The following is a 27,984-nucleotide window of genomic DNA, read 5'->3' on the forward strand; positions in this document are numbered from 1 at the left end:
AGAGCCTGCCTGGGACTCTGTCTCCCCTTCTCTCCCCCTCCGCCGCTTGTGCGCGCTCATTCTGTCTCTCTCAAAATAAATAATAAACTTAAAATTTTTTTTTAAATTTCCCTCCCTGACTCAGAACGGTAAACTTCAGGGACGGGCATGGGAAACCCAGACCCCAGATGCAGGGCTTGCTTCCCTCCCCGGGCGTAGTTCCAACTGCAGCCACCAGATGGCGCTCGGCTCGCTCTAGAGGGGCTTGCAGTAAAGCTGTGCGGCCGCCAGATGGCGTTCGAGACCGCAGCTCGGCGGGAAGTGCCGGGACAAGGCGGAGACTGGAAGGCAGGCGGGTCCCAGTGCGGGCGCAGGAGTCCAAGCCAAGTGACCTGGACGTCGCTGCCTCCTGGCCGCATCATGATCCAGCCCGCACCCCGGCTGTCTGTGCCCGCCGCGGTGGTCCTGGGCTCGGCCGCGCTGGGAGCCGCCTTCGCCACCGGCCTCTTCCTGGGTGAGTAAGGCGGGGCCTGCGGCACCTCCCGCAGAGCCCCCGCAGGCGGGGCAGGTGCGGGAGCTGAGCCCGTGACTCCGTGAGGCTGGCTGCGGCTGAAGCTCAGCCCTGGCTCCCCGGAGTCCCAGGCCCTGACCCAGGACACCCCCCCTTCCCCCCCCGGCAGGGAGACGGTACTATCCGGGACGATCCCGGCGAGAGAAACGCCTGCTGCCCCCTGAAGACAGCCCCCTCTGGCAGTATCTGCTGAGCCGCTCCATGCGGGAGCACCCGGCGCTGCGGAGCCTGCGGCTGGTCAGCAGGGCTACGGGCGGGAACAGGCGCCCAGCTCGGACCCAGCGGGTCCCACGTGGTTGTGTGACCTTGGGCTGGGCCTCGGAGCTCTCGGGGCTTCCGGGACACTACAGGCGCGGCGCGGCGGGCGTTCCCTGAGGGCCTATCCCCCTAGGCCACGCCCGCGGCCGCGCACCTGGAGGGGGTTGTGAACCCGGGGCGGAGCTGGGTGACTGGCAATGGTGGTGCGACCCTCTCCCCTCCACCACCGCGACACAGCTGACCCTGGAGCAGCCGCAGGGAGATTCCATGATGACCTGTGAGCAGGCCCAGCTTCTCGCCAACCTGGCACGACTCATCAAGGCAAAGAAGGCGCTGGACCTGGGTAGGGAGCACGGCTGGGATCGCAGGGAGCAGAAGTCACCAGGATCGTCCCCCATTCGGGCCTGAGCCTGTCCATGTCCCTGCCCACAGGTACTTTCACAGGCTACTCAGCGCTAGCGTTGGCCTTGGCGCTGCCCCCAGCCGGGCGCGTAGTAACCTGCGAAGTGAACCCGGAGGCTCCGGAGCTGGGGCGGCCGCTGTGGAGGCAGGTGAGTGTCCCGCGCATTGGAGGCCCTCATCAGGCCGTTGCAGCCTGGCCACTGCCAGCCCTAAGAGAAGGGACCCGCTGGCTCTGACCGCACTCCTTCCACAGGCTGAGGAGGAGCACAAGATCGACCTTCGGTTGAAGCCCGCGCTGGAGACCCTGGGTGAGCAACGGAGTGGAAGGAGCCGCGCTTGGCACCGTTTTCTAAGCGGGACGACTGGGTGTGAGCTAGAGACCAGGTCTGCTGGGCGGGCTTGAGGCAGTGCCGGCCCTCAGCTTCCTGACTTCACCCTTATGCGGCCGCATGCTGGGTGGCAGGGCACCCCTCCGGACCAGAGTCCCCGAATGGTCACAGCACCTGGGCAGGCCCGGGTAGGGGCCTCTGACCACTGGGGCTGCGGACTCATGCGGCATCTGCCCCCCTCCTCCCTCACAAGACGAGCTCCTGGCCGCGGGCGAGGCCGGCACCTTCGACGTGGCCGTGGTGGACGCGGACAAGGAGAACTGCGCCGCCTACTATGAGCGGTGCCTGCAGCTGCTGCGCCCGGGAGGCCTCCTCGCGGTCCTCAGCGTAAGGGATAGACTAGGCCGAGAGCCCTCCCGGGCTAGGTGGGCTAGGTCTCGGGCTAGGTGCTTTCGCTTGGCTCCTCCCGATGCCCTGCCCCATGTCACAAGGCCCCGCCAAGTGCACCCAGGCTGCCCCCTGCTGGGGTCCGCTGGCTCCAGCTCTCACCCCGCCTCCTGCTTAGGCACCTCCCCCTCGGCCCTGCCCCTCTGTGATGCCCGGCCCCTTCGCAGGTCCTGTGGCGCGGAGAGGTGTTGCAGCCTCAACCGCAGGACACCGCGGCCCAGTGCGTGCGAAACCTGAACGAGCGCATTCTGCGGGACGCCAGGGTCCACATCAGCCTCCTGCCGCTGGGCGACGGCCTCACCTTAGCCTTCAAGATCTAGGGCCGGCCCCCAGCGTGGCCTCACGTGAGGGGCCCTGGGAACCCCAGTCATCAACCTGGAGTTCCAAATTCGACAATAAAGCGGGGCCTGGGACAAGATCTTCTCAGCCTCCGGACGTGGCTCTAAAGTGGGGTAGGGAGGGAAGGCCCAGCACTGGCAGGTTCTTCAGCAAAAGGGAGTCTTGAGGTCATAGACGTCATACCCTCCATGGCACTGTCCTGAGGGCCACCTGGCACCAGGGCTAAAGCCTGAGTAGGAGCCTCTAGCATATAAAGTCTTGATTGGCCACATACAGTTGATCAGAGGTCCCAGCTCCTCAGATTTGCCTCTACTCCACAGGATCTGAGGGCTGGGTGCTGGGTCAAGCCCTGTCTTGGTCTCCCTCCTACTTAGCTTCCTAGGAGGGTCAAGTGAATGACGCTCTTGTTTGGTGTAGCTGGGACTGGCTGGGGGACCATACCGGAGTCTGACAACAGGAACAGGCCCTACAGCTGACCAGGTTTGTGGCCGGGTACTTTCATAGGTTATGCCAGTTCTGCTATTTGCCCATGTTTCCACAGCACTGTCAGCTCGATCCCACCTCTGCAGTGGAGGCTCTGGCCGATCTCACCTCTGCAGTGGAGGCTCTGGCCAGTGGACATCACTTCTGAAAACCAGGCCACTTGACTTAGAGCTGAGGACCGCAAGGTTGTAGTATATATCCTGTCCTCCCCGAGGTCCTGGATCCAGGAAGGTGAGGGACTGAGTGGGATCACTGACCAGAAAGGTGTGAGGCAGACGGGCCAACAGGTAGGAGACCATCAGTGTTGTGGTTAATAAATTCCCGAGGAAGATGAAGCTAAGGTTAGGCTGTCCAGCACCAACATCTACAAGCTGACGTGGAGGGAGCCAGGNAGGCCAACAGGTAGGAGACCATCAGTGTTGTGGTTAATAAATTCCCTAGAGGAAGATGAAGCTAAGGTTAGGCTGTCCAGCACCAACATCTACAAGCTGACGTGGAGGGAGCCAGGCGCTTCACTTCGCTCGTCTAAACCTCCCTAATCTCAGTCCCCTAGGAAGGTATCTCCAGGCCACAGATGAAGTGTTCTTCCCACTAACACGCCTCACGCAGAAATGGCATCAACCTAGAAGACAGTCACGTTCTGCCACCACTTGGTTAGTCCTGGGTGCTGCTGAGGCTCAAGGCTACTAAAAACCAGGAGTCCACGACAGGCAACTTTCATCATCCTAAACTTCCTGGTACATACCTTGCATTTTAACCCACAGAGTCCTGGGTGTGAACGAACCCTTCTCTCCTCTCCCACACTTAAAGCCTACAGAGGATGCACATGGATAAACAGGTCCGATTTACTCTTAAATAGATCTTTGACAAACTCACTTGTGCCACACCCAGTCCTGAGTACCGGGCCAGGTAAACACAACAGGAGGTAAAGCCACTAGTTAACTAAGGGGCAGCAGGTCATCCAGGAGGCTTCAGGGGTCACCAGGTCTATGACCAGTTCCTTCCCGCCAAGCACTGCCAGCAGTTTCAGAGTGGTCTGCCGGGCTACTTCACACCTATCCTGCGGATCCCAAAGGCATGAGGTGTTTTGACACCTAACTTGTAGGCATCTTCTCCGGTTTGTTTTGCCTACCAACAGATCCCGTCTCAAACAAATTGGCTCTAATTCCAACTTTCCGCCGTTAAGTCACGTCTTATTCATAGAGGCCATTTATGCCAGTCCCTCAAGACAAACAGGGAATTCAGAAGGACCCCCTTTTTTAAAAATTATTTGAGAGACAGAGCACAAACGGCAAAAGGGTCAGAGGTTGAGAACCCACGCTGAGCACAGATCCCAACGCAGGGCTCAATCTCACAACCGTGAGATCATGACCTGAGTTGAAATCAAGAGTCAGATGCCTGAATGATTGAGCCACCCAGGTGCCCCAGGAGCCTTTTTATTGCCCCAATGTGGAAAGCTTGTTTGGGCTCTAATCTCTCATCAGATCCTGACCTAGAAATTTTCAGCATGTATCACTTTTTGGGTAATGAGTCTCAAAGTACTACATTTTCTTATCTGTTCTCTCTCAAGGCTTCAAATGGTACATTGGATCTAGTAGTTTGAATGTGAACAGATCTCCTGGTCTCACACACTTAAGCCCAACTCTCAGTCAATGTCTGCTTAGAAAGAAGTGGCTGACGTCTGACCAAGGCCCCCATATTCCCTTCTCAGTTCCTCTGGTTACTGACCCCTCAACTCCACTTGCCTACGCCTCGTCCCATCCCACCTATGGCCTAGCTCGTTGTCCACAGCAGCGGTTTGCACGGGTGTGGTGTGTGGCTAACCTTTAGCACCATCCCTTCCTCTTCCTTTCTTCATCACTTAGTCTCCAATTTCTCCTGGGGTCAACAGTGATCCAATGGGATTTTGGACAAACTTAACAAACTGAAGGTATAAAGGCATATATCCTCTTATTTTATTGTAGTCCAAAAAGCTCATGGAGTTATTTTAGGGACACAGAGGACTTAATGGCACAGATTTAGGTAAAAAGCAAAATGCTCACCAGAAAAATAAAGTACTAGCCAGATACAAGGGAGATTTGACCCTAGCTGGCAAATGTTTAACTCTGCAAATACTTGGAGTCATTAATTATGTATATTTGTTTTATTCATAATCTGTAATGTTCTGGGATACCAAAAGTAACTCTAATGATGGTTGAATTTAACAAAAATTTTTTAACCTCATCTTTAAGCTTCCACTGATCCATCTCATTCAATGGCAATTTTCAATATTAATAGGAATATAAAAACAAACATGCACACAATTGCACTGTTTTCATAAAGGTCTATTTCATTATTGGTGGGTAGCGCATTTAACAGTTAAATACATTTAAATAATGTATAGGTGACTGCACGACTGCAGCATTGGTAACTAGAGATAACCGATTCAACTAGAAACCAGCTAACAAGTAACTGTCTAAATATTTAAAATACAGCTCTTGTTTAGATCATCCTTTGTTTTGATCACCTTCTTGGGGGGAAAAAAAGCCTGCTGGTCACACTGGAAATATATTAAGGCCAAATCTTCTGATATCCGTTCCCAGAGGTTTCTTTCTTTCAGCTGGATTAAGCCTCCAACTCCAGGGCAAGCCCAAGTTTGTGGCCTCCAGCATTAATGCTTTTCCCATCTACCAGAGCAGACAGTGTAAGCTTGACACCTGTAAACAAAAGTAGGCAACCGTGACTTGTCTGATACACCTCAAGAGTCTGCGGTCTTTAATAATCCCCCCACAGCCTGTCCTTCCTCAGCCTGTCAGATGACCGACTAGTGTCAGCCACCAGAGGGCACTTGGGAGTATCAGAGATACCAGAGAGAATTCAGAAACCCCATTCTAGGGTTAAGAGATGAAGTCACAGAGCATAAAAATGTTATTAATAAAGTTCCAAATGCTCTAGAAAATAATAACATTCAATACACTGTCCAGACTAAAAGAAAATCATAATTGGACCCTGGAAAGGAAAACTACAATTGACAAGTGGGGGAAACAGAATAGAGACTACATATTATTGTATTGCTAAACTAATGTTAATTTCCTTAGCTGTGACAGTGGTATTGTAGTTATGAAGAAAAATGTCTTAATTGCAGGATATGCATGTTAGGGCTGGTGTGTCCACATATCTGCAAAACATTTAAATGATTCTTAAGGGTACGTGGTGGGGGGAAGGATTATGTATGCAGACATGAACAGAGAAAACAAATGTGGTAAATGTTAACTGGTGAATGTGGCTAAGGGCATATGGGTGTTCTTCATACCATTCTTTCCTTTAGGTTTCAAAAAGGCCAGAATAAAGTCTGGCGGAAAAACCCTATTTCAAGGTTGGGGGGTTCCAAGTGCTTTAGAACCTGGTATTGCAATGTGGTCCAAGAACCAGTAACACTGACATCACACAAGAGCTTGTAAGGAAGACAGAACTCTTCATTACAGATCTATGAGCTCAGAATCTGCATTTTTTGACAAGTTCCTGGGTGATTCATGCACACTGAAATTTGGTAAATACTGCTCTAGAAAACATAGCAAAGCTCAAAATAGTACATAAAGTATATCAGACTGCAGAGACCAAACAATGAAAGCAATGAGCTATGCAGGAGAGCAGAATGTTCTTATTCTGAGTAGATGCATGCTGAACCATTTAGGTGTCAGGACAACTGCGACTTCCAAACAGCCCAGCAAAGGGAAAAAAAAAAAAAGGAATAAAAAAAATTGTGACAAAAGATAAAACATGTTCATTGTACTTTTTTTTTTGAAAGGATTACTAAGAAGCTGAGAAATAAAAAAGAATTTTTAAAACACCATCAGAAAAATCCTACTTATTAAGAACACTTACCAGGCCTCAGAGTCTGAGTATAGCCCACTCCAATTAAACTAGAGTTGTTGACTTTTGCCTAAAATAAAATACAAAAAAACATGTAAAGAAAACTTTTCTAATGGAGAGACAAGGCCCCTGCATGTTTCCCTATCATGCAATTAGAAAGTGTTCTTTTTTATTCACATGTAAAATAATAAAATTTAATATAGTTAGTAAGCCAAACAAGAGCCAGGTGCCACTTAATTCTTATCCATTAAACTCAAAGTCAAATTGTCAGTAGGACACAATTTTCTTGGTTGTAAAAAGGTGACAATCTCTGGGATCAAGAGAGATTTGGAAATTATTTGATGTCTACACTCTTGTAATGTGTAACATCAAAACAGTCCAGTTCAGAGACAGAAATAATGTACCGACAAGCAGAAGTCACATAAACGGCATTTACGTTCACTCGGCACTACAGCCAAGTCCTCACAAGCCACCAATGAAATGCCCCACTAGTGACTATTTTGTGCCCAACAAATGAAGAGCCTCAGACAAAATTGGAGGCAAGTTTCTACTATTTTAGAATAGAAGTAAACCATGAAACTCTGACAGGCAATACTTCAGGGAGATGCTGGAGTGAGGGCACAGCAGCACTAGAAACGTGAGATACATTTCCAAACTAATGCCCAAGAGTCACTCAATGGCACACAGTCCAAAGTTGCCTTCCCATTTTAGACTATAAGAATGCTCCATCAGCTGGCATTAAATCTGATGGTGCCACAGACATACGTTTGACGAGAAGAGCAATGCAGCTACCAGAGAATAGTGTGCTGTGTGAATCCTAAGGTTATTACTGCTACAGTGTGAATGGAAACAGAGAAGGAAAAAATAAATCAATCACTGCCTGGCCAATGAGAAAACCATTCTGGGTGTTCCTCATTCTCTCTGCTTACAACTGCTATTCTCTCTGCTTATAACTGCTATCCTAAAATAAGAATGAGGCTAAAACTTAACTGCCTAAATTATCAAAACATTGTTCTCAGGAATGAAAATCACCTTATGTAACATAAATAACTCTGGTGGAAGGTTTAACTTCCTTTCATTTCCAGTACATACAGTACAGGCAGTGCCTGACCTGTAAGCAACTGACACACATAACAGCTGCTGATGTGCCTGAAACTAGAGCCAGTGCCTTGCCTCTACACTATTGGACACCGCACTCCCTTTTACCCTAAGCCCACTATGACTGAAAGAATAGTGAAAAACTGGGGCCACTGGGTGCCTCAGTCACTTGGGCATCCAACTTCGGCTCAGGCCATGATCTCATTGGTTTGTGGGTTCGAACCCTGCACCAGGCTCTTTGCAGACAGCTCAGAGCCTGGAGCCTGCTTCCAATTCTGTGTCTCCCTCTCTCTGCCCATCCCCCTCCTCACGCTGTCTGTCTCTCTCTCGAAAACAAACATTAAAAAAAAAAGCCTAAGAACAGGACTAGGGTGGCCATCCACCCCAACTAACCAACAACAGGTGGAAGGGAGTTTATTATTTTTAGAGAGAGAGAGCACAAGCGGAGGCTTAGCCAACTGAGCCACCCAGGTGCCACTGGGATGCAGGACCTTTATGCTAAAACTGGCATACTCCCAGGAAAGGCAGGATGAGCCAGATGGTCACCCTAGATAGGAGGGAAACCAAAAGATGTGCAAGTCCAATCCTGGTTCCACCCCCTCTGCTCTAGACCTAGCAGTGATCAAAGTTTTTTCTCTCCAAGCTATGGGACCTCCACCTGCAAAATGGCACTTGTACCACAGACCCTGAAGATCAAATCTAAAGATATTTTGTTAACCATAAAGACAAAGTCAAACTAACATAGTACTATTATTCCCTACAGAAAGACAAAGTAACAATTAAAATGCTATTATTACTCCTGGCCTGGGCCCAAAACACTGGCTTCCCTGAGCTCAGACAGGCTTGGAGCTCAGGGTTATTATCCGCACTAATTGAGCAGCTTTTGAGGTTAAACAAACTCCTGTGACCTGGTAACAAAACTGTAACACTGTCTCCACAGAAAATCCAGCACTACAAATTCTAATTCCAATCCAGGAGTAAACTAGGGATTGTGTGTGAACCACAGTTCAAACTTTCAATACAATTCAATCTGCCCAAAGATGAATTCCCACAAGCAAAGAGCCCACTCTAAGCCCACAGGGGTACTCACAGAAATGGACGCGGTGGGGTCCAACTGATATTTGGCTGCAATGCCAAAGCGAGTGCAGTTGGTACCCGATGTCCAAGCAAGGTTTACTGAAGTGTCAAGATCTTCACATACTTTCTGATAAATTGATCCTCCAAATTCTGTCCCATCATTGCTGTAAGATATTTTAAATTAGTAAATCTGAAACAGACAATGTAATGTCTGTGGCACTAAACTGATATTGTAGCATTATAGTTAAACAAAAAGCACTGCTCACACAGGTCTCTAGGATTCCACTGAAAACATGAAGTTTTAAAAGGTCTTTATCCCAATCTATGCCCCAAAGTAAGGTCATACAAATCATGATAAATCATTCAGAATTCCCACACAACCACTAACAATCCTGTTGTATAATAGATAATATTATAGGGGCGCCTGGGCAGCTCAGTTGGTTAAGCGTCCGACTTCAGCTCAGGTCATGATCTCACAGTGCGTGGGTTCGAGCCTTACGTCGGGCTCTGTGCTGACAGCTAGCTCAGAGCCTAGAGCCTGTTTAAGATTCTGTGTCTCCTTTTCTCTCTGACCCTCCCCTGCTCACACTGTCTCTCTCTCTCAGAAATAAGTAAAATGTTAAAAAAAAATTTTTTTAAATACATAATGTTCCAGGAAAATTATCAAAATGTATTAGGGTAGTAGGGGAAGGATTATAAACCAGCCTTTCTGATATGTATTTTTTTATTTACATATAAAAAGAGAAAATTCCCTAACATTAACAGGTAACAAAAATTATACATCTAGATATTAGGATTATGAGACATTTCTGGTTTTCTTCTTTGTACTTCTGTTACTCAATAATCCATGGTTTTCATAAGGAAGAAAAATCCTTAAGTTCTTTCCACATATACATCTATTTTGGGTTAGGTAAAAACACCATACATTTTAGGGAATCCTACCAACTCAGAACCTCACATATCACAGACAAGGCAAAGGAACATACTGGTAATCTGGCAACATCTTAGCCTTTTCTAAAAATCCAAAGTATATCAAACCTCATATAAAATAAACATTTACTCTCTCGGCAACAAAAGTCAGACTAACATTTTTTACTATACACTTCTGGGGCACCCAGAAATGTCCAAGGATGATCTTTTTGTGTAAGAGAAACCCTTTAGGGGCACCTGGGTGGCTCAGTCGGTTAAGCATCCGACTCTTGATTTCAGCTCAGGTCATGATCTCACAGTTTGTGAGTTTGAGCCCCTACTTGGGCTGTGAGCTGACAGCATGGAACCTGCTTGGGATTCTCTCTCCTTCTCTCTCTTACCCTCCCCCACACACATGTACACACTCAAAATAAAGAAAGAAATTAAAAAAGTTTTTTTAAAGGCAGATATTTTTTCTTTCTTTTTTTTTTGAAGAGAAATCCTTTAGATTGTACCTGGATTCATAAGAACTGACACGTGACATCAACATCATCCCCAGGTCCTATGTCCGTTATCCCACAAAAGAAATACTCACACATTAGTGTGTAGCTGGAAGTCCCCAGTCCTGTAGCCCACTGCAAAGTTATTTCTTGTCAGCTTTGATTTGGCACTGTCAAAGGTCATCTGGTATCCAGCAAGCCAACCCTCATAACCGAAGACAGCTGAACCATGGATTGCAGGTCCAGCAAAGTCAAAGTCAACATCACAACCAAGGTTTATACACTCCCTCTTGTAAGAAGACTTGATTTTACCACTTTTCTTTCTGGAAAAAGAACAAACTAACTTAAAACTGATGACAGTAGGAAAGATTTACATACCTAACTTCTCACAGAGAGCACTAAAGAGATTTATGACCCACAGTATAACTGGGGAGTAGCAAGTAGCAAGATAACCCTAAGAGGTAAAGCAAATATAGCTCAGTGAGCTAAAAAACAAGGGCACATGGAGGTATGACTTCTACCACCAGCAATCAGAAGACTGCTTTTTGCAGGACTGGCAATCAGTCAAAAAAGCCTATTAGAAACATGTTAATTACTCAAGTTTGTCCACAATGAAAAGAGGCAAATATGTGAAGGGAAGCCAACAACAGTGACCATAATACACATCATCTTCTACAGGCAAAAACAGAAATTCACCACAAAGCAGTTAAGAAAGCTAAACAAACAGTAAATGTGCATCTTTTCCTAAATATACAGAAATACTTTTAAATTTAAAGCAGATAAAGGGACACCTGGCTGGTTCAGTCGATAGAGCATGTGACTTGATCTCAGGGTTGTGAGCTGAAGCTCCACATTGGGTGTAGAGACTATTTAAAAATAAAAATAAAATTTAAAGCAGATAAAAATGTCTGTCCATGCTTACCCCGTGTTTGGTGAAAAGGTAGTATCAAATGTCAGTTTCAAACCTTGACAAATCTATTTTGAAAGGAAAAGAATTTGTTTTCATCATTATTTCGTTTTTGAATTACAAAAATTAATTAATACTAAAACACATGTTCAAAATGTTACCTGGTCTTCAATTGCAATTTCTGTTCCCAGAGTGTTATCAGTGTTCCATTTTTCTGTGAAAGTCAGACCATACTCACACCATTTATATTTGGTCTCCAAGGTTCCAGTAACTTTACCAGTGTCTGTGTTAGATGAACCAGATGTTGAAAATTCCTAGTAAGACAATAATGACTTCATGAACTTTCTTGGAAACCTAGAACAATCACTGCCTAACTTACACAAGAACCCACTAAAACACAGTTAACTTCACTAATCCTGTCTTTCTAGTTTCCTAAATATTCCTATCCTCTGCTACTGTGAGTACATACAAGAACAAATTAGCCTGACAGTTACTAACTGCCACCTTACTTACACCAGACATTTCCAACCAATCAATCACAAGTTAACCTGTGTCTAATTCTCAAATGAACAACAAACTGTACACCTTTTAAGGAAACTTCCACTAAGGTGATTTTATTTGGAATTCAAAAATCAGGTAAGGTGGTAGGGGAGGAATGAATGTTTTGTTACTGTTTCCTGCCTGATCTTAAAACACCACAAAGGTCAGTATGGTTAATCACAGACTGCCCCCATCACTAAAATGTGCATTTATAATGACACACACTATCAGGACATGTTTGCTGCAAATTCCTAAAAGAGAAAGCACCCCACTGTAGGAATTCACGCCATGAGAAAAGATTTAACATCTTTGGTAACCCCAATATTCTATTTTTCTGAGATGAAGAGTTTTCACCAGGTTTCATACCTTCAATCTTTCACATACTCATTAAAAAAGAAACAAAGTAGGAAAGGGGAATTACAAGAGGTTTACTCTACAACTGGTTTTATCATGCACAATGTAAACTATATTATGTATAATAGAGAATATCAGTAGGAAAAAACCAATACAGACATCAATTTGAAGTACATCATATAATCTTATGTTTGCAGCAAATACAACTTGCCAATCCCTAATTGTACACCAAATGGAAATGTAGGCATAATATGGAGAGCTTATTGAAATTTAAAATCTGCTAAAGAAAATCCAAAAACTTGATAATCTTTCAAAGCTTATTAAACAGACAGGCAAACTTCCAAGTTAAAATATTAAAATACTCACTGAGGATTCTGATTCACAATTTATCTGCTAATGATGGCTACACACTTTGGCCAATAGAGAGCCAAGTCAAAAGACAGCTGATCTAACTAATAAAGAGACCTGAACCTGAAACTGTGATGCCTGCGAGAGTGAGAAAATATCAAAAATTTATCAGTGGAAGAAAAGGCCAATCATCCCTCACTTAGAACACAGAACATTTGTGTAACTACTGCTCTGCAGTGAGACAATCTCCTGACATAAGGTGCTTTAAGAAGAATTTCAAATCAAGGACTCAGTGCCCATACTATAAAGCACTAGACTGTTAGGAAAAAATGCTGGATGTAAAATTAAGACAGTCCTGGCATCCAGCTCTGGCTGTCATTTAGTAAATGGGTAACACTGAGGAAGATGCTTAACTTTTCTGGGTCTCAATTTCCTGAATTGTAATAACAAAATCTACCTATGGAGGAGTAAATTGGACTGGCACTGTGAAAGCTTTGCATTTTCCTGTGCTCTACACAAAAGGAAAGCATTATTGAAACAATACATACGGAGCATGTTCTTCTAACAGATACTTGGAACGGGTAATGTATAGAAGTAACGATTTTTAATCCTGAGTGACAAAGATTAATGACTCTTGAGGCTCCACCCACTCCCATCCATCAGCCTATAGATTATGAGTCAGCCTATATATACCCAAGCAATCCTCAAGACACAAGAATCAAGATCACCATGTGGGACCAGAATTGGACCAGATGACATCACTGGTCGAGTTTACACTTTCACTCCATCACCAAACACTTAAGGCTTCTACATTCTGGAGCAAACTGGACATCACTACAGTTTAGGTGAGAAAACAGAACAAGCTATTATTAATGGGACTTATTTGGGACCAGGTACATACTACAAGACCAGTACCACATTGAGTTATACATTAAGGAAACAAAACATACTGCATGGAATCCAACTCATATACATCCTTCATGATATTACACCAAATTCCACAAAGCCTTTCTTAACCCCTGTTCACAAAAAGCCTTTTCTCTCCAACGAAGATTTTGATTAATCAATCTAGTGCTAGATATACTTCCCTGGTTGTTCTCCAGCTCAAAGTTTACTTAGTCTCTCCAATGAGAAAGAAATAAGCTCTTTAAACGTTAAGGACCAAGTCTTCCTTTTTCTCAGAAGGCTTCTGTGACTCCACAAGTGAACAGCAAGTGTTTATAAGGGACCTCAAGAGGTTAAGAGTGGGAACAGAAAAACAAACTCTAAGTCCCTTCTCTGTACTGTTACTCTGAGCAGGTAAGCTGCACAACCAGTTAATACTCAGGCTTCCTTCCAGACCACAGAAGCCAAATGACAGATGTGACCAATATAAAATCCCAGAAATCCAAGTCTGTGCATTAAGAAACTACAACATGATAAAATTTAATAAATATCAGTTATATATGTACTAAGGAAGTTAACAATTACAGCAAGAATTTATCAAAATAACCAGTTAATATTCAACATTCACACAAATAACCATCCCCAAAGCAATCTCAAAACAGGGCAGCGCCTGGGTGGTCCAGTTGATTAAGCATCTGACTCTTGGTTTCTGTTCAGGTTAGGGTCTCGCAGAGCTCAAGCCCTGCACTGGAGCAGTGTGGAGCCTGCCTGGGATTCTCTCTACCCCTCCCTTGTTCATGCACATGCCTACACTCTCTCTCAAACAAATAAACAAACATTGAAAAAAAGGGGTGCCTGGGTGGCTCAGTCGGTTAAGCATCCAACTTCGGCTCAGGTCATAATCTCACAGTCTGTGGGTTCAAGCCCTGCTTTGGGCTCTGTGCTGACAACTCAGAGCCTGGAACCTGCTTCAGATTCTGTGTCTCACTCCCTCTCTCTCTCTGCCCCTCCCCTACTCGCTCTCTGTCTCTCAAAATTAAATAAAAACGTAAAAAATTTTTTTTAAAAAACTGAAAAAAAATCCCTCAAAACAAAAACTTTCTGTGGAAGAAAAAAATATTCCACAAAGTTTAATTTTATTTTACTTTCTTTGAGGGGGTTAGGCAGAATCAAGACATCCAAATACCAAAATATTAACTTCTTTAAAAATACTCAAATCAGGACTCAAAATTCAAAAAATACACATAGAAATCTTCCAGAGAGAAGGCTGCTAGTATATTCCCTTTATATAATTGATCAGTACACTCAAATTAAGTTACTCACTATTTTTATGCCCAAAAACTCATAGTACTTTTAATAAGCATAAAAGGTATTACAAAAAAGTATTAATAGGTTCCCTGCCTTCAAGCTTGTAATCTCACTGAGTAAACAGTCCCAAATAACCGGAGTTTCTTGTGCATACACAGTAATATGGCAAAAGACCACCTGAAAATCAGAAATCATATCCAAAGACCAAGCAAATCAAGTTTCATGCAAATCCCTTAAAACAAAATTAACTTCCGCCTCTTCTTCAAAATAAAATGAGTAGACATCTTTCCGTGGTGACTATTTTACAGATTAAGAAATTATTTAGCGGTGCCAGAGTGGCTCAGTCAGTTGGAAGTCCGACTTCGGCTCAGGTCATGATCTCGCAGTTCATGGGTTCGAGCCCCGCATCAGGCTCCGTGCTGACAGCTCAGAGCCTGGAGCCCGTTTCAGATTCTATGTCTCCCCTTCTCTCTGTTCCTTTCCCACTCTTTCACGTTCTCTCTCTCTCTCTCAAAAATGGATAAACACATTGGGGCGCCTGGGTGGCTTAGTCGGTTAAGTGTCCGACTTTCGCTTAGGTCCTGATCTCGCGGTTCGTGGGTTCGAGCCCCGCGTCGGGCTCTGTGCTGACAGCCAGCTCAGAGCCTGGAGCCTGTTTCAGAGTCTGTGTCTCCCTCTCTCTCTGACCCACCCTTGTTCACGCTGTCTATCTCTCTCTCTCCTAGAAATAAATAAAAATTTAAAAAAAAAAAAAAAACTAAAAAAAATGGATAAACACTTTAAAATATTTTAAAAATTTTTTAAAGGCTCATCAGAATTTATTAGACATCTAACACTCACCACACCACTGCATGACTTTGTTTTCACATCCAGTTTCACCAACCCAAAACCTTCAAGTAGAGAGCAAAAGATAACAAAATGATTATTCTCTATAAAAATGCATTACCAATAGCTGAAAACACATAAAACAAAAACAAAAACTTCATATATTCAGAAGGGCATAAAAATGTAGGTTGATACGTTTAAATGAAAAAATGTTTAATTACTCTATGTAAACTAACATTTATAGCACAGAACATCTCTGTGCAGCTTTGCCTAGTGTTCTTTTTTGTTTTGTTTTTTGCCTAGTGTTTTGATGTATATTTGACACCAAAAAAAAAGGCTTTCAAACCATTTTAAAACATAAACATCAGAACAGAAAATTAACTTAAGTCTCGGAATAACCAATAGTTTATTATAATGCAGACATTTAGAACAATTATCCCAAAGAGAGATCTTCCTTTGGGATTAATCCACTAAATAACTAGAGAAATAATCTAAAGTAGACGGGGTGTATGTGGAACAAAATCTTCAAGAAGAAAACCCAAATTCAATTGAAAAATCCATAACCCATTAGGAATAACCACTGCCAAAGCAAAAACAGTTTAAACATCATAATTCTAGTCAACCAAGACCTAAGCTGTATCTGAAGGGAAATGAAAGCACAGCTGTTTTTTTCTTACAGGTAAAATCCATGAACTACAAACTGGGGTGAAGAAAGATGTGGATAATTACCATTTTAACAGAAATTTTATCTAAAATGTATCTAATAAACTAATACAGCAGATATTTACAACTTGAAAAAAAAATTAACTTCCCCAAGCAATCCAAACATTTTCACTTCTGATCTGGAAGAAAAAAAAAGAGAAAGAAAAGAAAGGAAAAAAAAAAAATCTTACCAAATCCTTTGTTGAAAATATCTCTGGCAGCTTTGCCAAGGTCAGCATATGATGGAGGAATACACATTGCTGGTGGGAAGAAACATTACAGTGTTAACTTCCTGTTCTCCCACTTTCTGTCCAGGAACTAGATTATCACCCACTGCTATCTTTAAATTGAAGATGTTTTCGATACTACCAAGAGCTACACTAAAACTGTATGTATTCTAATGACCCACGAAAGAAGTATCACCAATCAAGTTTTATTTCTAAAATGAATAACCACAGTAAGGGGCTATACAAACTTGGGAAATTCCTTCCAAAACAGAAAAAACAGACTTTCCATACCTAAATTTACACGTTATCTACAACCTCACCTCTTTAGGACCCAAAAGGTACAAAGAACCAAACACATACACATAAACATATCTATACACACAGATAGCTCTGCCAAAATTCACTGGAATGGCTGATTTAACCAAAGGATATAAAAATCAAAACCTAAGACAAGGCCCTCTTCCATAATAGACCTCTTAGTATGCTCAATGAGTTCAAAACCAATATTCTGGAGTGGGAAGAGAAAGGTAATTAACACGTTAGTAATTTAAGTAACAGAACTCAGAAAAAAACCACGATAATCTAAGACTCACTCAAGTGTCTACATCAACTATCAACTGGCACTTTAAGCATATTAATATGGCACTCAAGTCCTTGGCCAATGTTATGCGGCTTAAGGACAAGCAATCTGTGGTGGTTACACCAGCTCATTCATTCTACGGAGCGCGTCGACGCCCTTAGGAGCACGTGTAATGACCTTGTGCTCTCACCAGGGGGTTACTACTTCCTCTAAAAAAGTGACTGACCCAATCCTCCAAAGGCTGAATCCAACACTTAATAACTTTTTGCTTTCGAGTTCGTCAAAGGCACGTCCAAGAGCTTAAGGTGAATGCGTCCAGAGACCAACTCCTCTGACCTAGTCCCTCTATCTGAAATCCCGCAGCCCAGCCCCTCCGCAGAGCACTCGGGGCGGTCAGACGGTGGAAAGGCTACCGAAAGCAGCGCGTTTCCAGGTCCTTGGGAAGATTAGGAAAAAGAAGTTTGCGGTTTTCCGGTGGACAGGGTTCGACTCCCGGCCAACCCCGCCCCATCCCGCAGACATCTCTGCTCTACTTACGCCGCGCGCAGCTCTGTCCGTAGGTCGCCATGGCGAGATCACAGGAAGAGGCGATCTGCGGGAGGAACAAGAAGTGCGGTCAGTGGGGGTCAGGGACAGGTCAAGGGGCCATAAGGGGGTCTCAGACACAGAGAGGCGAAGAGCCGCGGGGCGGCGCGGCCATCTTAGGGAGCCAGGGCCGACCCCAAGTCTGGCTAAGGCGTCCTGCTCGGCCATCGGGGCCTACACGGCTAAGACGCGGGAGCGACCTACCTGGTGGTCTCCTGAGAGGGTCCGCTGCCGCCGCTCCGCTTGCAGCTAAGGCCGCTCGGCTCGCTCAGGGTCGCGCTGCAGCTACCGCGGCTGGAGGGCGAGGGGNGCTACGCCGCCCGCTGCCCACTCCAACCTGCTCCAGAACGGCAACGAGGACCGAAGACACCCCCGCCCCCGGGGTGGGCTGCCTCTCTCCGTCGGCGGGGTCCGGAAAGGCAGAGGCGGCTGGACCTCGGGTCAGGCAGCGACGAGGGCAGCCCCAGAGGCGAGGGGGCGGGGAACGGCGGAGGCAGCGCGGTAGGGACTGCGCGTGCGGGGGATGGGGCCGAGGCCACGCGCGCGCTCCTCACGGATGGGGTGGGGCGTAAGGCGCGTGCCCGCGCGGCGCCCGGCGCCACTGGGCGCGGCTGCGCAGCACGGGGCTCACGTACGACTCTCCAACTTCCTGTGCAGTGGTTCCTATACCCTGCAGATATCGTCTCCGCACTGGGCGTGTGGAAGGAATCAGCTAGCGTTGCCCGGCCTACTCTGAGCAAGTGCAACGTGCGCTTCTGAAGGACTTTATCCAGGCCCAAGAAGAACGAATGGGCCACGGGGCGCCACCTCCAGCGCCACCCGCACTCGCTTCCTTCGCCCACCTCCCAGCGCGGCCGCCCTTGGAGAGTCTCTCTTGACTGCCCCTCCCAGAACTGACTTGAGCCGGCCTCAGGATGCCCCACCCCTTTTCCTCGCTTCTAGCTGTAGGGCTCCTCTTCTGTCGCCTCCTCCCGGCATAGGGATAGCACTGCTTTGCACACGCACCGAACCGGAGCTGTCTTGATGAGTCAAGCCTGTTAGAAAATTAAGGAATCTTGCTGACGAGGCATTAGAATCTAGCGCTCAAGTTCCTTGAATGTGCTCGAAGAGTGAGGGAGCTAAGAGAACAAGAAAAAATGAGCCGGCTAATGAGATTGAAATAGGGTCAGTTGAAGCTCCGGAATCGATCAGCAGTCTCAGCATTTTATCCTTACTGTATCTCAGTTTCCTCATCAATAAAATGGTTAAGTTTAAATGCGACGAAGTGGTCTTTAGTAGCCATTCAGCCACACAGTGAGTGAGCAAAGCCTCCCAACCCCCATCCCCTCTGGCTCTGAAAGCCACCTCTGCTCAAATGCTGCCAAGTTCCACCATCCTCCTAAACCAGACCGTAACCGGATAGATTTCCACAAGGCAAACCCAGATGAAAGGTGTATCCAGATGGACTCCCTCCCATGTGCAAGCCCAGCCAGTACCCTTGCCTGGTCATGGTTGGAACTACTCCTATAATGGGTTAGAAGAAAGTAAGAGTCTTTGCTCAGGCACCAGAAACACTGACTAATTCCTTCATTCAAGCTCAGACGCGTTGCGCTGAAGTCAGCCTGGTTCTACTGGGAACTTGTTTGCTTTGACTGTGTTTGACGCTTTTGTGAAACTAATGGCAGAGACTGATATCTCATCCCAAATCAGGATGACGGGCCACCTCTCTGAAAAACCTAGTCTGCTCAGCCATCTCCATTATCTGCAGTAGGGCTTATTCACATTGTGAACTATCTATAGTATTTTTAACCCCCAGAGAATTTCACTTTGCCACAGAACACAGACCTTAGGCTTTAGTTAGCCTCTAGGAACCCAAGGAATGTACACAATACCTAATGACCAGAAGAATCATGGCAATTTATTTCAAAGTTGATTTCAGTAAATATATTTGAGTGCTTTCATTCAAAGCCCTTTAGACTAAAGCAGCAATAGTAGCAGCCACCACGTAGAGAGCAACTATCTTGTGTCACCCACAGGAAAAGCAAAGTACGCTCAGCTGCACTTCCTGCTCTCAGGGCACTTATGGTCAAATGTGTGTAGAGATATCAAGAACTGTGAAAGGTCCAAAATTTTACTCTACTTGAAAGCTAGCAAGTTAGTCTTCCAAGGTTTCATAGGTTCATGATGCTGGCAGAAGACATGAGACTCGAAGTTCAGAGACAAAGGATTTTATTACTTGTGGCATGGCAGGCAACATAAAGTCCATGTTTGAATTAGTTCCCCTTGCCCTCTCTGTCCCCAGGGGTGATGCAGAACACTCCTTCTGGAAGCTGTGCCCACTATGTGTTTGTGTCACAGCTGAGGAACCCTGAGTTTAAGAAACCTCCTGTTTTACAAGAGCTGCTGCAAACCTGCCCAATCTTTGCCTCAGAAGGAGATGTACTTCTCAGGAAATAAAATCTGCACTCTGCCCCAGAGGGAGACAATGTCTCTATCTCCCAAGGCTGTCTGCTATGCAGACATCCTTGAAAAGATAGTTTGGGATAAAAGCAGTCACAAGACCTGGAGAAACTCCATGGAGAACTTCCCCACAAAAGGATGGGGAATTCAGGAATTCCAAGCTCAGTGCTAAATGCAAGTACAGAAATTTATGGGCATAGTCACACTGAGAAGACACTTGCCCTAAAGTCTGAAACGAGAACTTACCAAAATTATAAAGGCAATAAGACAAGAGTGGAAAAGCAAAATCCTAGAAAGAGACATGTGCAAAGCCAAACAGGTGCTTCAAGTGGAAAGAATCATTCGGAAACCACAAGTAATTAGGTAAACCTGGAAAAAACCTATAGGAAAAGTTGAGAAATCAGTCTAAAGATATTGGGTGGAGTCAAATGATGAAGGTCCTGAAAGCAGCAAGTGAGGAGGAATCTGCAATGGCTTGGAGCAACATTTCTGACCTGAGCAACTGGAAGAACAAAGGTTTACTCAGTGTTGTAAGGGCTACAGAAGGAGGGACAGGTATGAGGATGGAGGATGAGGAAGAGAGAGGGAAGAGGATGCTTCTGTTTCAGATAAGTATGAGGAACCAGGGGCCAAATCTGAATGGAGTTGTCCAATAGGAATTATGAAGCCTAGGAGAAAGGTCTGGGTAGGAGACACTGGAATGAAAACTTTGATTTTAACTATGACCACCCTTCGGTGTGATTAAGGTCAATAAGCGATGGGATAACAATAAAGGTAGTAGAAGCCTTAGCAGTATTGGTATTCCAGGGGCAAGCAGACTAGCCAGGAGGCTAAAAGAAAATTCAGGAGGGAATGCTTACCTGGAAGCCAAAGGGCAAGAGCAGTGACTGGAGAGGAGAGTGCTGGACAGTGTCACATTCTGAGGAGTGAGATAGAGTGGTAGCCTCCCTTAGCTACAAATTACCTCAAAACTTAATATCTTAAAACAACAACATTTTATTATCTGAAAGTTTCTGTGGGTCAAAAATTGGCTTAGCTGGGTGGTTCTGGCCCAAGACCTCCCACTGAGGTTGCAGTCAAGATATTCGCTGGGGCTACAGTCATCTGAAGGGCTGACTATGCTATAGGATCTGCTTCCAAGATAAGTCCCTCATATGGCTCTTGGCGAGAGACCTCAGTTCTTCACTATGTGCATCTCTCCATAGGGTTGCTTGAGTGTCTTCATGACGTGGCAGCTGGCTTCTCCCAGAGCAGGTGATCCAAGAGAGAGAAGCCAAAGCCACAATATCTTAGATGATCCAGCCTCAGAAATCACACTGTTGGAATACTTGACTCCCTCAGTAGATAGAGCATGTGACTCTTGATCTCAGAGTTGTAATTTCAAGCCCCATATTGGGCACAGAGCCTACTTAAAAAAAAAAAAAAAGTGGATTCAGAAATCACACTGTCATTTCTGCCTTATTCTGTTTATTAGAAGTGAGTTATTAAGACCAGTCCATGCTCAAGAGGAAAGAAATTGTATTCCATGTTTTAAAATGAGTGTCAAAGAATTTGTGGATATATTTTAAATTACTACAGTCGATGCTCTGGTCACATTATTTAACATTTCTCCTACATGGAAAATATATTAACTCTCTCCCAAGACCTCCCTCAAACCTCCAGCCTTTATAGCATTAGCAAAAGTCTTTCTGGGTATATTTCCTTACGTACTGCAACTCCAGTACAGCTCCTCTTGATTGGAAGATCTATGAACCAAAGAGACAAGCTGTCTGCCCCCCAACACGTACACACTTTCAGCACACATGGTGTAGGGTAGGCACAGGGTATCTAACTGCTAAAGACACCTCTGGTCAAAAAGGGAGAAATAGGACATACACAGGCGTCCATAGCAGTTCTGAAATCCAGCCAGGCGCGTTTTGAAGGTTTCTTCACGAGGACTCAGTCCTGTTGTTGCCCATGCCAGATGAGGTCACATAGGGGGAGCGGGCCCTAGATTCACATTCCTTCTTTTCCTGCCCCCATCTCCCCCACAATGGGAAGGGTACACCCCAGCTCATACTTGTACTCAATTGTCCCTCACATACACACACTCCTTGGCCACTCTGTGGGCTCGGGGATGTGTCACTGGCAGTTCAATCCATGCTCAAGAGAAACGACTCAGGAAGAAATCCATACAGGGCCCAGAAGCAGGCTCAGAACTGTTTCAATGGGGAAGACAGACCTTCTGTGTCCAGAGTTTGGTCCAGCTATGGAGAGGGTGAGCATGGTGGGCATGTTTCCTTGGCCCTGCAGACTCCTCACCCCATAGAAATAGGCACAATCTGAGAAGGATTTGAGCGGGGCCTTCTAAAGTATGAGGCCCAGGGTGGGAGGGCCTTCTTGCCCAGGTCTGAGGACAGCACTAGGGCTAAGGACTGGGAATCGTCATGTGACTGAAACAGACATTTATTATGATGAGCGAGACAGACAGACAAACAGGACAGTAAGCCGTGGTTATGGTTAGAATGTGGGACATAGAGATGTAAGATTTAGCAGTGGAGTGTTCTGGGTGATGAGTAGCCAGGGAAGAAGAGGAGTGGAAGTGAAGTTCACTGGGGTTGAGGTCAAAGATGACAGGTAAAGCTAGGTGGTTGAAGCTAACTGCCCCCCACACACTCAGTACACAATGGTGAGACAGGTACAGGTTGGGGCAGAGATACTGAAGTCACCAGGATGCTAGGATAAGAGGAAAACTGGGGAATCAGGTGCCAAAGTCCTCAGGGAACGCAGGGGAGTAACCAGAAGCTAGTCATAAAGGATAACGAGTAGAGGATGATAGAACTGATAGTGGACGTGATTTCATAGGAGGGTGGAGAAGTAAGAAAGTGGCCACCCTTCCCATCCCCAGGTCCAGCCCTTGAGTGTGGGAGGGTGTGGGGGAATGAGCAAGCTTCTCTCTGGCAAGAAGGAACATCTGTGGGAAAAGGTCCTTTCTTTTGCTAAGGTGAGAAGAGTGAAAGAGCATTCACTGGTGAAGCTGAAGACCTAGGGTTGTTTATTTATAATAGAATAAGGTTCTAGAGGGGATCAGGGGAGGGGGCGGCAGGGAGAGCAGCAGTGAGAGGACAAACCAGAAAGAAGGAAGCACAGACAGGACTGGGGTGAAAACTAAGGAGGGTGCAAGGGAATAGGGGGACTTAAAATATTTGGGAGAATTAGGACCCATGGCTTGAGGTGAGGGGCATCCTCGGATTAACAGGGCTCAAAAGTCAAGCCAGTACCTATGAAAAATCCCTGTAATTGTGCATAAAGGACAGTGTGCCTGGGGTTGTACACACAACTTTGAGCTATCATTTTCAGGTGCATCATCAGTGACAAAAATCACTCGTCTAGACTGCCTGTCAAAGCCCAGCAGTGACTAGGGGAAAGGAGAAGCATTCTACAGCTCTCCAGATCACATGGAGCAGGGACTCTATTTCAGTTTACTATTTAATATAAGATGTGATGATTAAAGAAGATAGTGGAGTTACAGCTTAATAGGTAGAACACAAAGTAAGTGCTCGTTTCATGTAGTTCCTCCCCGTTGGTATTCTGGTCGAATGATTCTGGTTGTTTGCTACTTATCATGCAGTCAGCAACCTGGGGTCTTGCTCAGTGTTCCAATTAGAACACTGGTGAAACATTGTTTTGTTCCTTGAAAAACTTACACCTTCCTTATGGGAAAGCTTAGCCCAAAGCAACAGGGAAAATGAAGAGAGGCTCCTACCCAAGAAACTTCAGTGGCTCCCGGTTGCCCATAGCACAAGGCCCCTGGTATAAGGAAGATGGACCATAATTCCACTCTGCCTTCCATCACAGACAGGTGATTCCTACTTATCACCTGTGCTAATTCAGGTCACAGACTATTCCTAGATCACAGTGTTTTCAGTCTCTCTACCTTTGTTTATGCTGGTTATCCCACCTGGAAGGCTTCACCATCTCCACTGTTCTGAGTTAAATCCTCTAATTTTTTTAAAGTTTATTTATTTATCTTGAGAGAGAGCAGACTTCACACCATCAGCATGGAGCCTGTTGCAGGGCTTGATCTCACGAACCATGATATCATGACCTGAGCCAAAATCAAGGGTTAGACACTTAACCAACTGAGCCACCCAGTTGCCCCCTCTGAATCCTTAAAAAGCCCAACTCCAACGTACTCCCAAGACAATGTTTGCTGACTTACCAGCTATGCATTAATTTACTTTCTCTGAACTAGGGCATTTGTTACATTATGGCATTCATTACATAGTTTCCCAGTATTTTATTATGAAAATTTCCAAACATACAGAAAAGTTGAAGGAACTGGATAATGGATACCATATACTACTATCTGGGTTCTACAATTGCCATTTTGTTATATTTATTTTTATCCCATATCTATCCATCTATCCATTTATCAGTCCATCTTACCTTTTTGATGCATTTCAAAGTTAGTTGCAAACATCAGTACACTTCACATGTAAATACTTCAGAGTTCAATACTTACTTGTGTTTTTTAAAAGTAAAACTGACTTACATATATCATTTTCTTGGTTTTATTTTATTTTTTGTTTAATTTTGTTTTGTTTTGCTTTTAAATACTCTGGGGTGCCTGGGTGGCTCACTCCGTTAAGCATCTGACTTTGGCTCAGGTCATGATCTCATGGTTCGTGAGTTTGAGCCCCACGTCGGGCTCTGTACTGACTGCTCAGAGCCTGGAGCTTGCTTTGGATTCCATATCTCCCTCTCTCTCTGCCCCTCCCCTGCTCGCACTCTGTGTCTCTCTCCTTCAAAAATAAATAAACATTAAAAAAAATACTCTGCCTGCCCTATGAAACATTTTTAAATTTCTTTTTAATGTTTATTAATTTTTGAGAGAGAGCAGGAAGGGGCAGAGAGCCAGGGAGACAGAGAATCCAAAGCAGGCTCCAGGCTCTGAGCTATCCAGCACAGAGCCCAAGGAGGGACTTGAACTCATTAACCGTGAGACCATGGCCTAAGTCAAAGTCAAAGCTTAACCTACTAAGCCACCCAGTCACCCCTACCTTCCCTATGAAACTCTTTAATGGTGAGAACCATTTACTACTCAATTCTGTCCTCACCCACCCAATATCTAATAATGATGACAGCAGTAATGATAAACATAATCAAAATAAACATGGCTAACACATATTGAGCACTTTCTTTGTGCTAGGCACTGTTCTAAACACTTCATATGCTTTTTAAAATTCTTGTAACAACCCCATGAAACAGGTAGTACCTACATCTGTTGTAGGTAAAAAACATGAATCTATAGAGAGGTTAGGTAACTGGCCCAGGATGCATAGTTCTTCCACTCGGTGGAGACAAAATTTAAACCCAGCTCTGTCTGAATCCAGACCATATGCTCTTAACCACCATTCACATTGCCTCCCCATTGTCAAAGCCTTACCCATTGAGGGAGAGTAATTATATTTATGGAAAATCCAAAAAGTCCACTGCTTTGGACCATCCTTGTCATGGCACATTAATAGAGATAGTTGGCTTCAAAAATTTCCCCTGGTAAACTTGTAGTAGGGGCATGAATCCATAAAGTAAAGGAGAGGAAAGCTGGCTTCTCCACAGACTTGTCACTGGGTCATTGCTGAGAATGCCTTATGACTCACATCCCACGGCTGCCTGCATCTACTGTATGGCTGCCCTGTATTTCTGGGCCTAGTGTGGGAGGCAGTGGAAGGAAGGTGAAGGAGAGTTCTGAGGCCTGGGAAAGTCACAAGGACAGCTTGGCTGGCAGCCGCCTGGACACTCAGTACAGAGGGAAGCTGATGAGGAAGCCAGAGGCACAATAGGCCATTATTTCTGGCTGCAGGAGGTTGGTCAGTTTGCTACTGGGTGACCCAGCATCCCTCTGACCAGTTTGAGTTGCTTTAGATCTTTGGTTGGAAGTAAAGCAATTATATTTCTTTTCTTTTTTTTTTTTTAAAGCAATTATATTTCAAGTGATTCACAGGCTATGTCTGGAGACTGGGGGAAATACCAGGCTCATTATGGCTGTAAGTAATCAGGGATTAACTTTGAAGACCTCCCTCTTGCTTCAATCCCCACTACACACCACCTCCAGATAACACAACTGAGTGCATGACTCCCCTCTTCAGACCTCTCCATAAAGCCACACATGCACCAGGTTAAGCACAGGCTAGAGACCTCTGAAATATGGTCTAACCTAACTTTCTAAGCAAGCACAGAGTTTTGTTGGCCTCTATTTACACAGGGCGTTAATAGAATTTACATATATAGAAAGAGCTCTGTGATCAAATAGACTTAGGAACTGTTGGATTAGTTCGTTAAGTGGAACTTCTCAGAGCCTTGGATTAATGTACATGATGAGTCTCTGCAAAGAGAACGCAATATGTTCCCAGGTTTTGCAAGAAGGATCTCAAGAGACTAGTGTTCCATAGAAAGTGTGCTATCTCTGGGGCGCCTGGGTGGCTCAGTTGGTTAAGCATCCAACTTTGGCTCAAGTCATGATCTCTCAGTTCATGAATTCAGCCCTGCATGGGGCTCTCTGCTGTCAGTGCAGGACCTGCTTCATATCTTCTGTCCCCTTCTCTCTCTGCTCCTCCCCCATTCATGCTCTCTCTCAAAAATGAATAAACTTTGGGGAAAAAAAAGAAAGTGTGGTATTTCAAATATCATTCTCAACATAGCTATCCCCAAAATGTAACCAATTCTTCTAAGCTATCATGGCAGCTATGAAAATACACTGTTCAGATCTCATTGGTCCCGTTGCTGCCCTTCCGGGTCCAGTGAAGTCACACAAGCTATTTCTAGCCCAGTACCACACATGATGATGAGCACGGGTCCTCATGCAGGTCCATTGCTGCACAATGTGGGACTCCTCTAACAATCCTTTTGGCTTAAGGCTGTCCCTTTGGCCTGGCCAAAACTTTCTTAGAACTGCATTGCCATCGGAAACTCTTCCTACTTACTCTTCCTTCCTGTGTTAAAATCTGAAGCTTTTCTTGCATTTTCTCTTTTGTCACAGGTATATACCTCAGCAAATCTCCTGCACACTTTTTTTAAGTTTATGTATTTATTTTGAGAGAGAGAGCAAGCAGATGAGGGGCAGAGAGAGAGAGGGAGAGACAGAATCCCAAGCAGGCTCTGTGTTGGCACAGACATGGGGCTTGATCCCACCAACCATGGGATCATGACCTGAGCCAAAACCAAGAGTCAGACCCTTAGCCAAATGAGCCACCCAGGCACCCCTCTTGCATATTTAATTCTACCTCAGCATCTGCTGCTCAGATGTAAACTAGCATACCTATTTCAAATGTGTTTCTAAAGCCTTTTCTTTCAGCTCCTCCTTGCAACCACATGTCACTTTTATGGCATTTGCCTTTGTGGTCTGCAGTGAGAGGTCTCCTGATACAGTAGAGCAGCTCATGGAAGACACTCTTGGAGACAGTCACCCAGATCTGAATCCCAACTCTGCACTTACTAGCAGTAAGATCTTAAGGAAGTTCCTCAGCAAGCTGTAAATGGGGGATGATAACGCTATCTTGCAAGGCTTGCAAGGATTAAATGAAATGTTCTGTTTAAAGCACTAAACACAGGGTGGCTCAGTTGGTTAAGCATCCGACTTCAGCTCAGGCTCTAATCTCATGGTTCTTGAGTTCAAGCCCTGCATCAGTCTCTGTGCTGGCAGCTCAGAGTCTGGAGCCTGCTTCAGATTCTCTCTCTCTCTCTCTCTGCCCCTCCCCCACTTGCACTCACTCACTCTCAGAAATAAATGAAACATAAATAAATAGCCTTTATCTCTTTTTTAAAAAGCACCAAACATAAAGCAGGTACTCAAAAATAGAATAATGGTCACTTACAGTCATTTGTGTTTTTTCACCTTTCCCCTATCAGATTATAAAGACTTGAGGGTGGATAGTGTGATTTTCATCTTTAACTCCCCTGACAGGCCTGACATATAGGTGTTATTCTTAGTTGGTCAACAAATAGCTGTTAAATTAAGTGGGGGAAAAAATGCAGAAGGAAAGGGGCATTTCGGAGAAC

The 27,984-nt window shown here is 45.1% G+C and overlaps 2 protein-coding genes across 2 annotated transcripts; one reads left to right on the forward strand and one right to left on the reverse strand.

The window, feature by feature from the left end:
• Nucleotides 1-302: 302 nt before the first annotated feature.
• Nucleotides 303-2,404, forward strand: COMTD1 (catechol-O-methyltransferase domain containing 1). The gene is made up of 7 exons (XM_077778666.1): nt 303-493; nt 660-787; nt 1,046-1,151; nt 1,241-1,359; nt 1,464-1,518; nt 1,793-1,926; nt 2,154-2,404. The coding sequence occupies exons 1-7, from the start codon at nt 400-402 to the stop codon at nt 2,304-2,306; spliced, it is 789 nt and encodes a 262-aa protein (XP_077634792.1). The 5' UTR covers nt 303-399; the 3' UTR covers nt 2,307-2,404.
• A 2,337-nt stretch (nt 2,405-4,741) lies between these two features.
• On the reverse strand, nt 4,742-17,962 carry VDAC2 (voltage dependent anion channel 2). The gene is made up of 11 exons (XM_077778668.1): nt 17,843-17,962; nt 17,710-17,799; nt 17,458-17,512; nt 16,305-16,373; nt 15,427-15,476; nt 11,313-11,465; nt 11,167-11,219; nt 10,340-10,567; nt 8,849-8,999; nt 6,673-6,730; nt 4,742-5,504 (listed from the first exon to the last, which is right to left on the reverse strand). The coding sequence occupies exons 3-11, from the start codon at nt 17,486-17,488 to the stop codon at nt 5,413-5,415; spliced, it is 885 nt and encodes a 294-aa protein (XP_077634794.1). The 5' UTR covers nt 17,489-17,512; nt 17,710-17,799; nt 17,843-17,962; the 3' UTR covers nt 4,742-5,412.
• Nucleotides 17,963-27,984: the final 10,022 nt, after the last annotated feature.

Source organism: Crocuta crocuta, unplaced genomic scaffold (genome assembly GCF_008692635.1).
Source record: "Crocuta crocuta isolate KB4526 unplaced genomic scaffold, BGI_CrCroc_1.0 scaffold167, whole genome shotgun sequence".
Classification (NCBI taxonomy): Eukaryota; Metazoa; Chordata; class Mammalia; order Carnivora; family Hyaenidae; genus Crocuta; species Crocuta crocuta.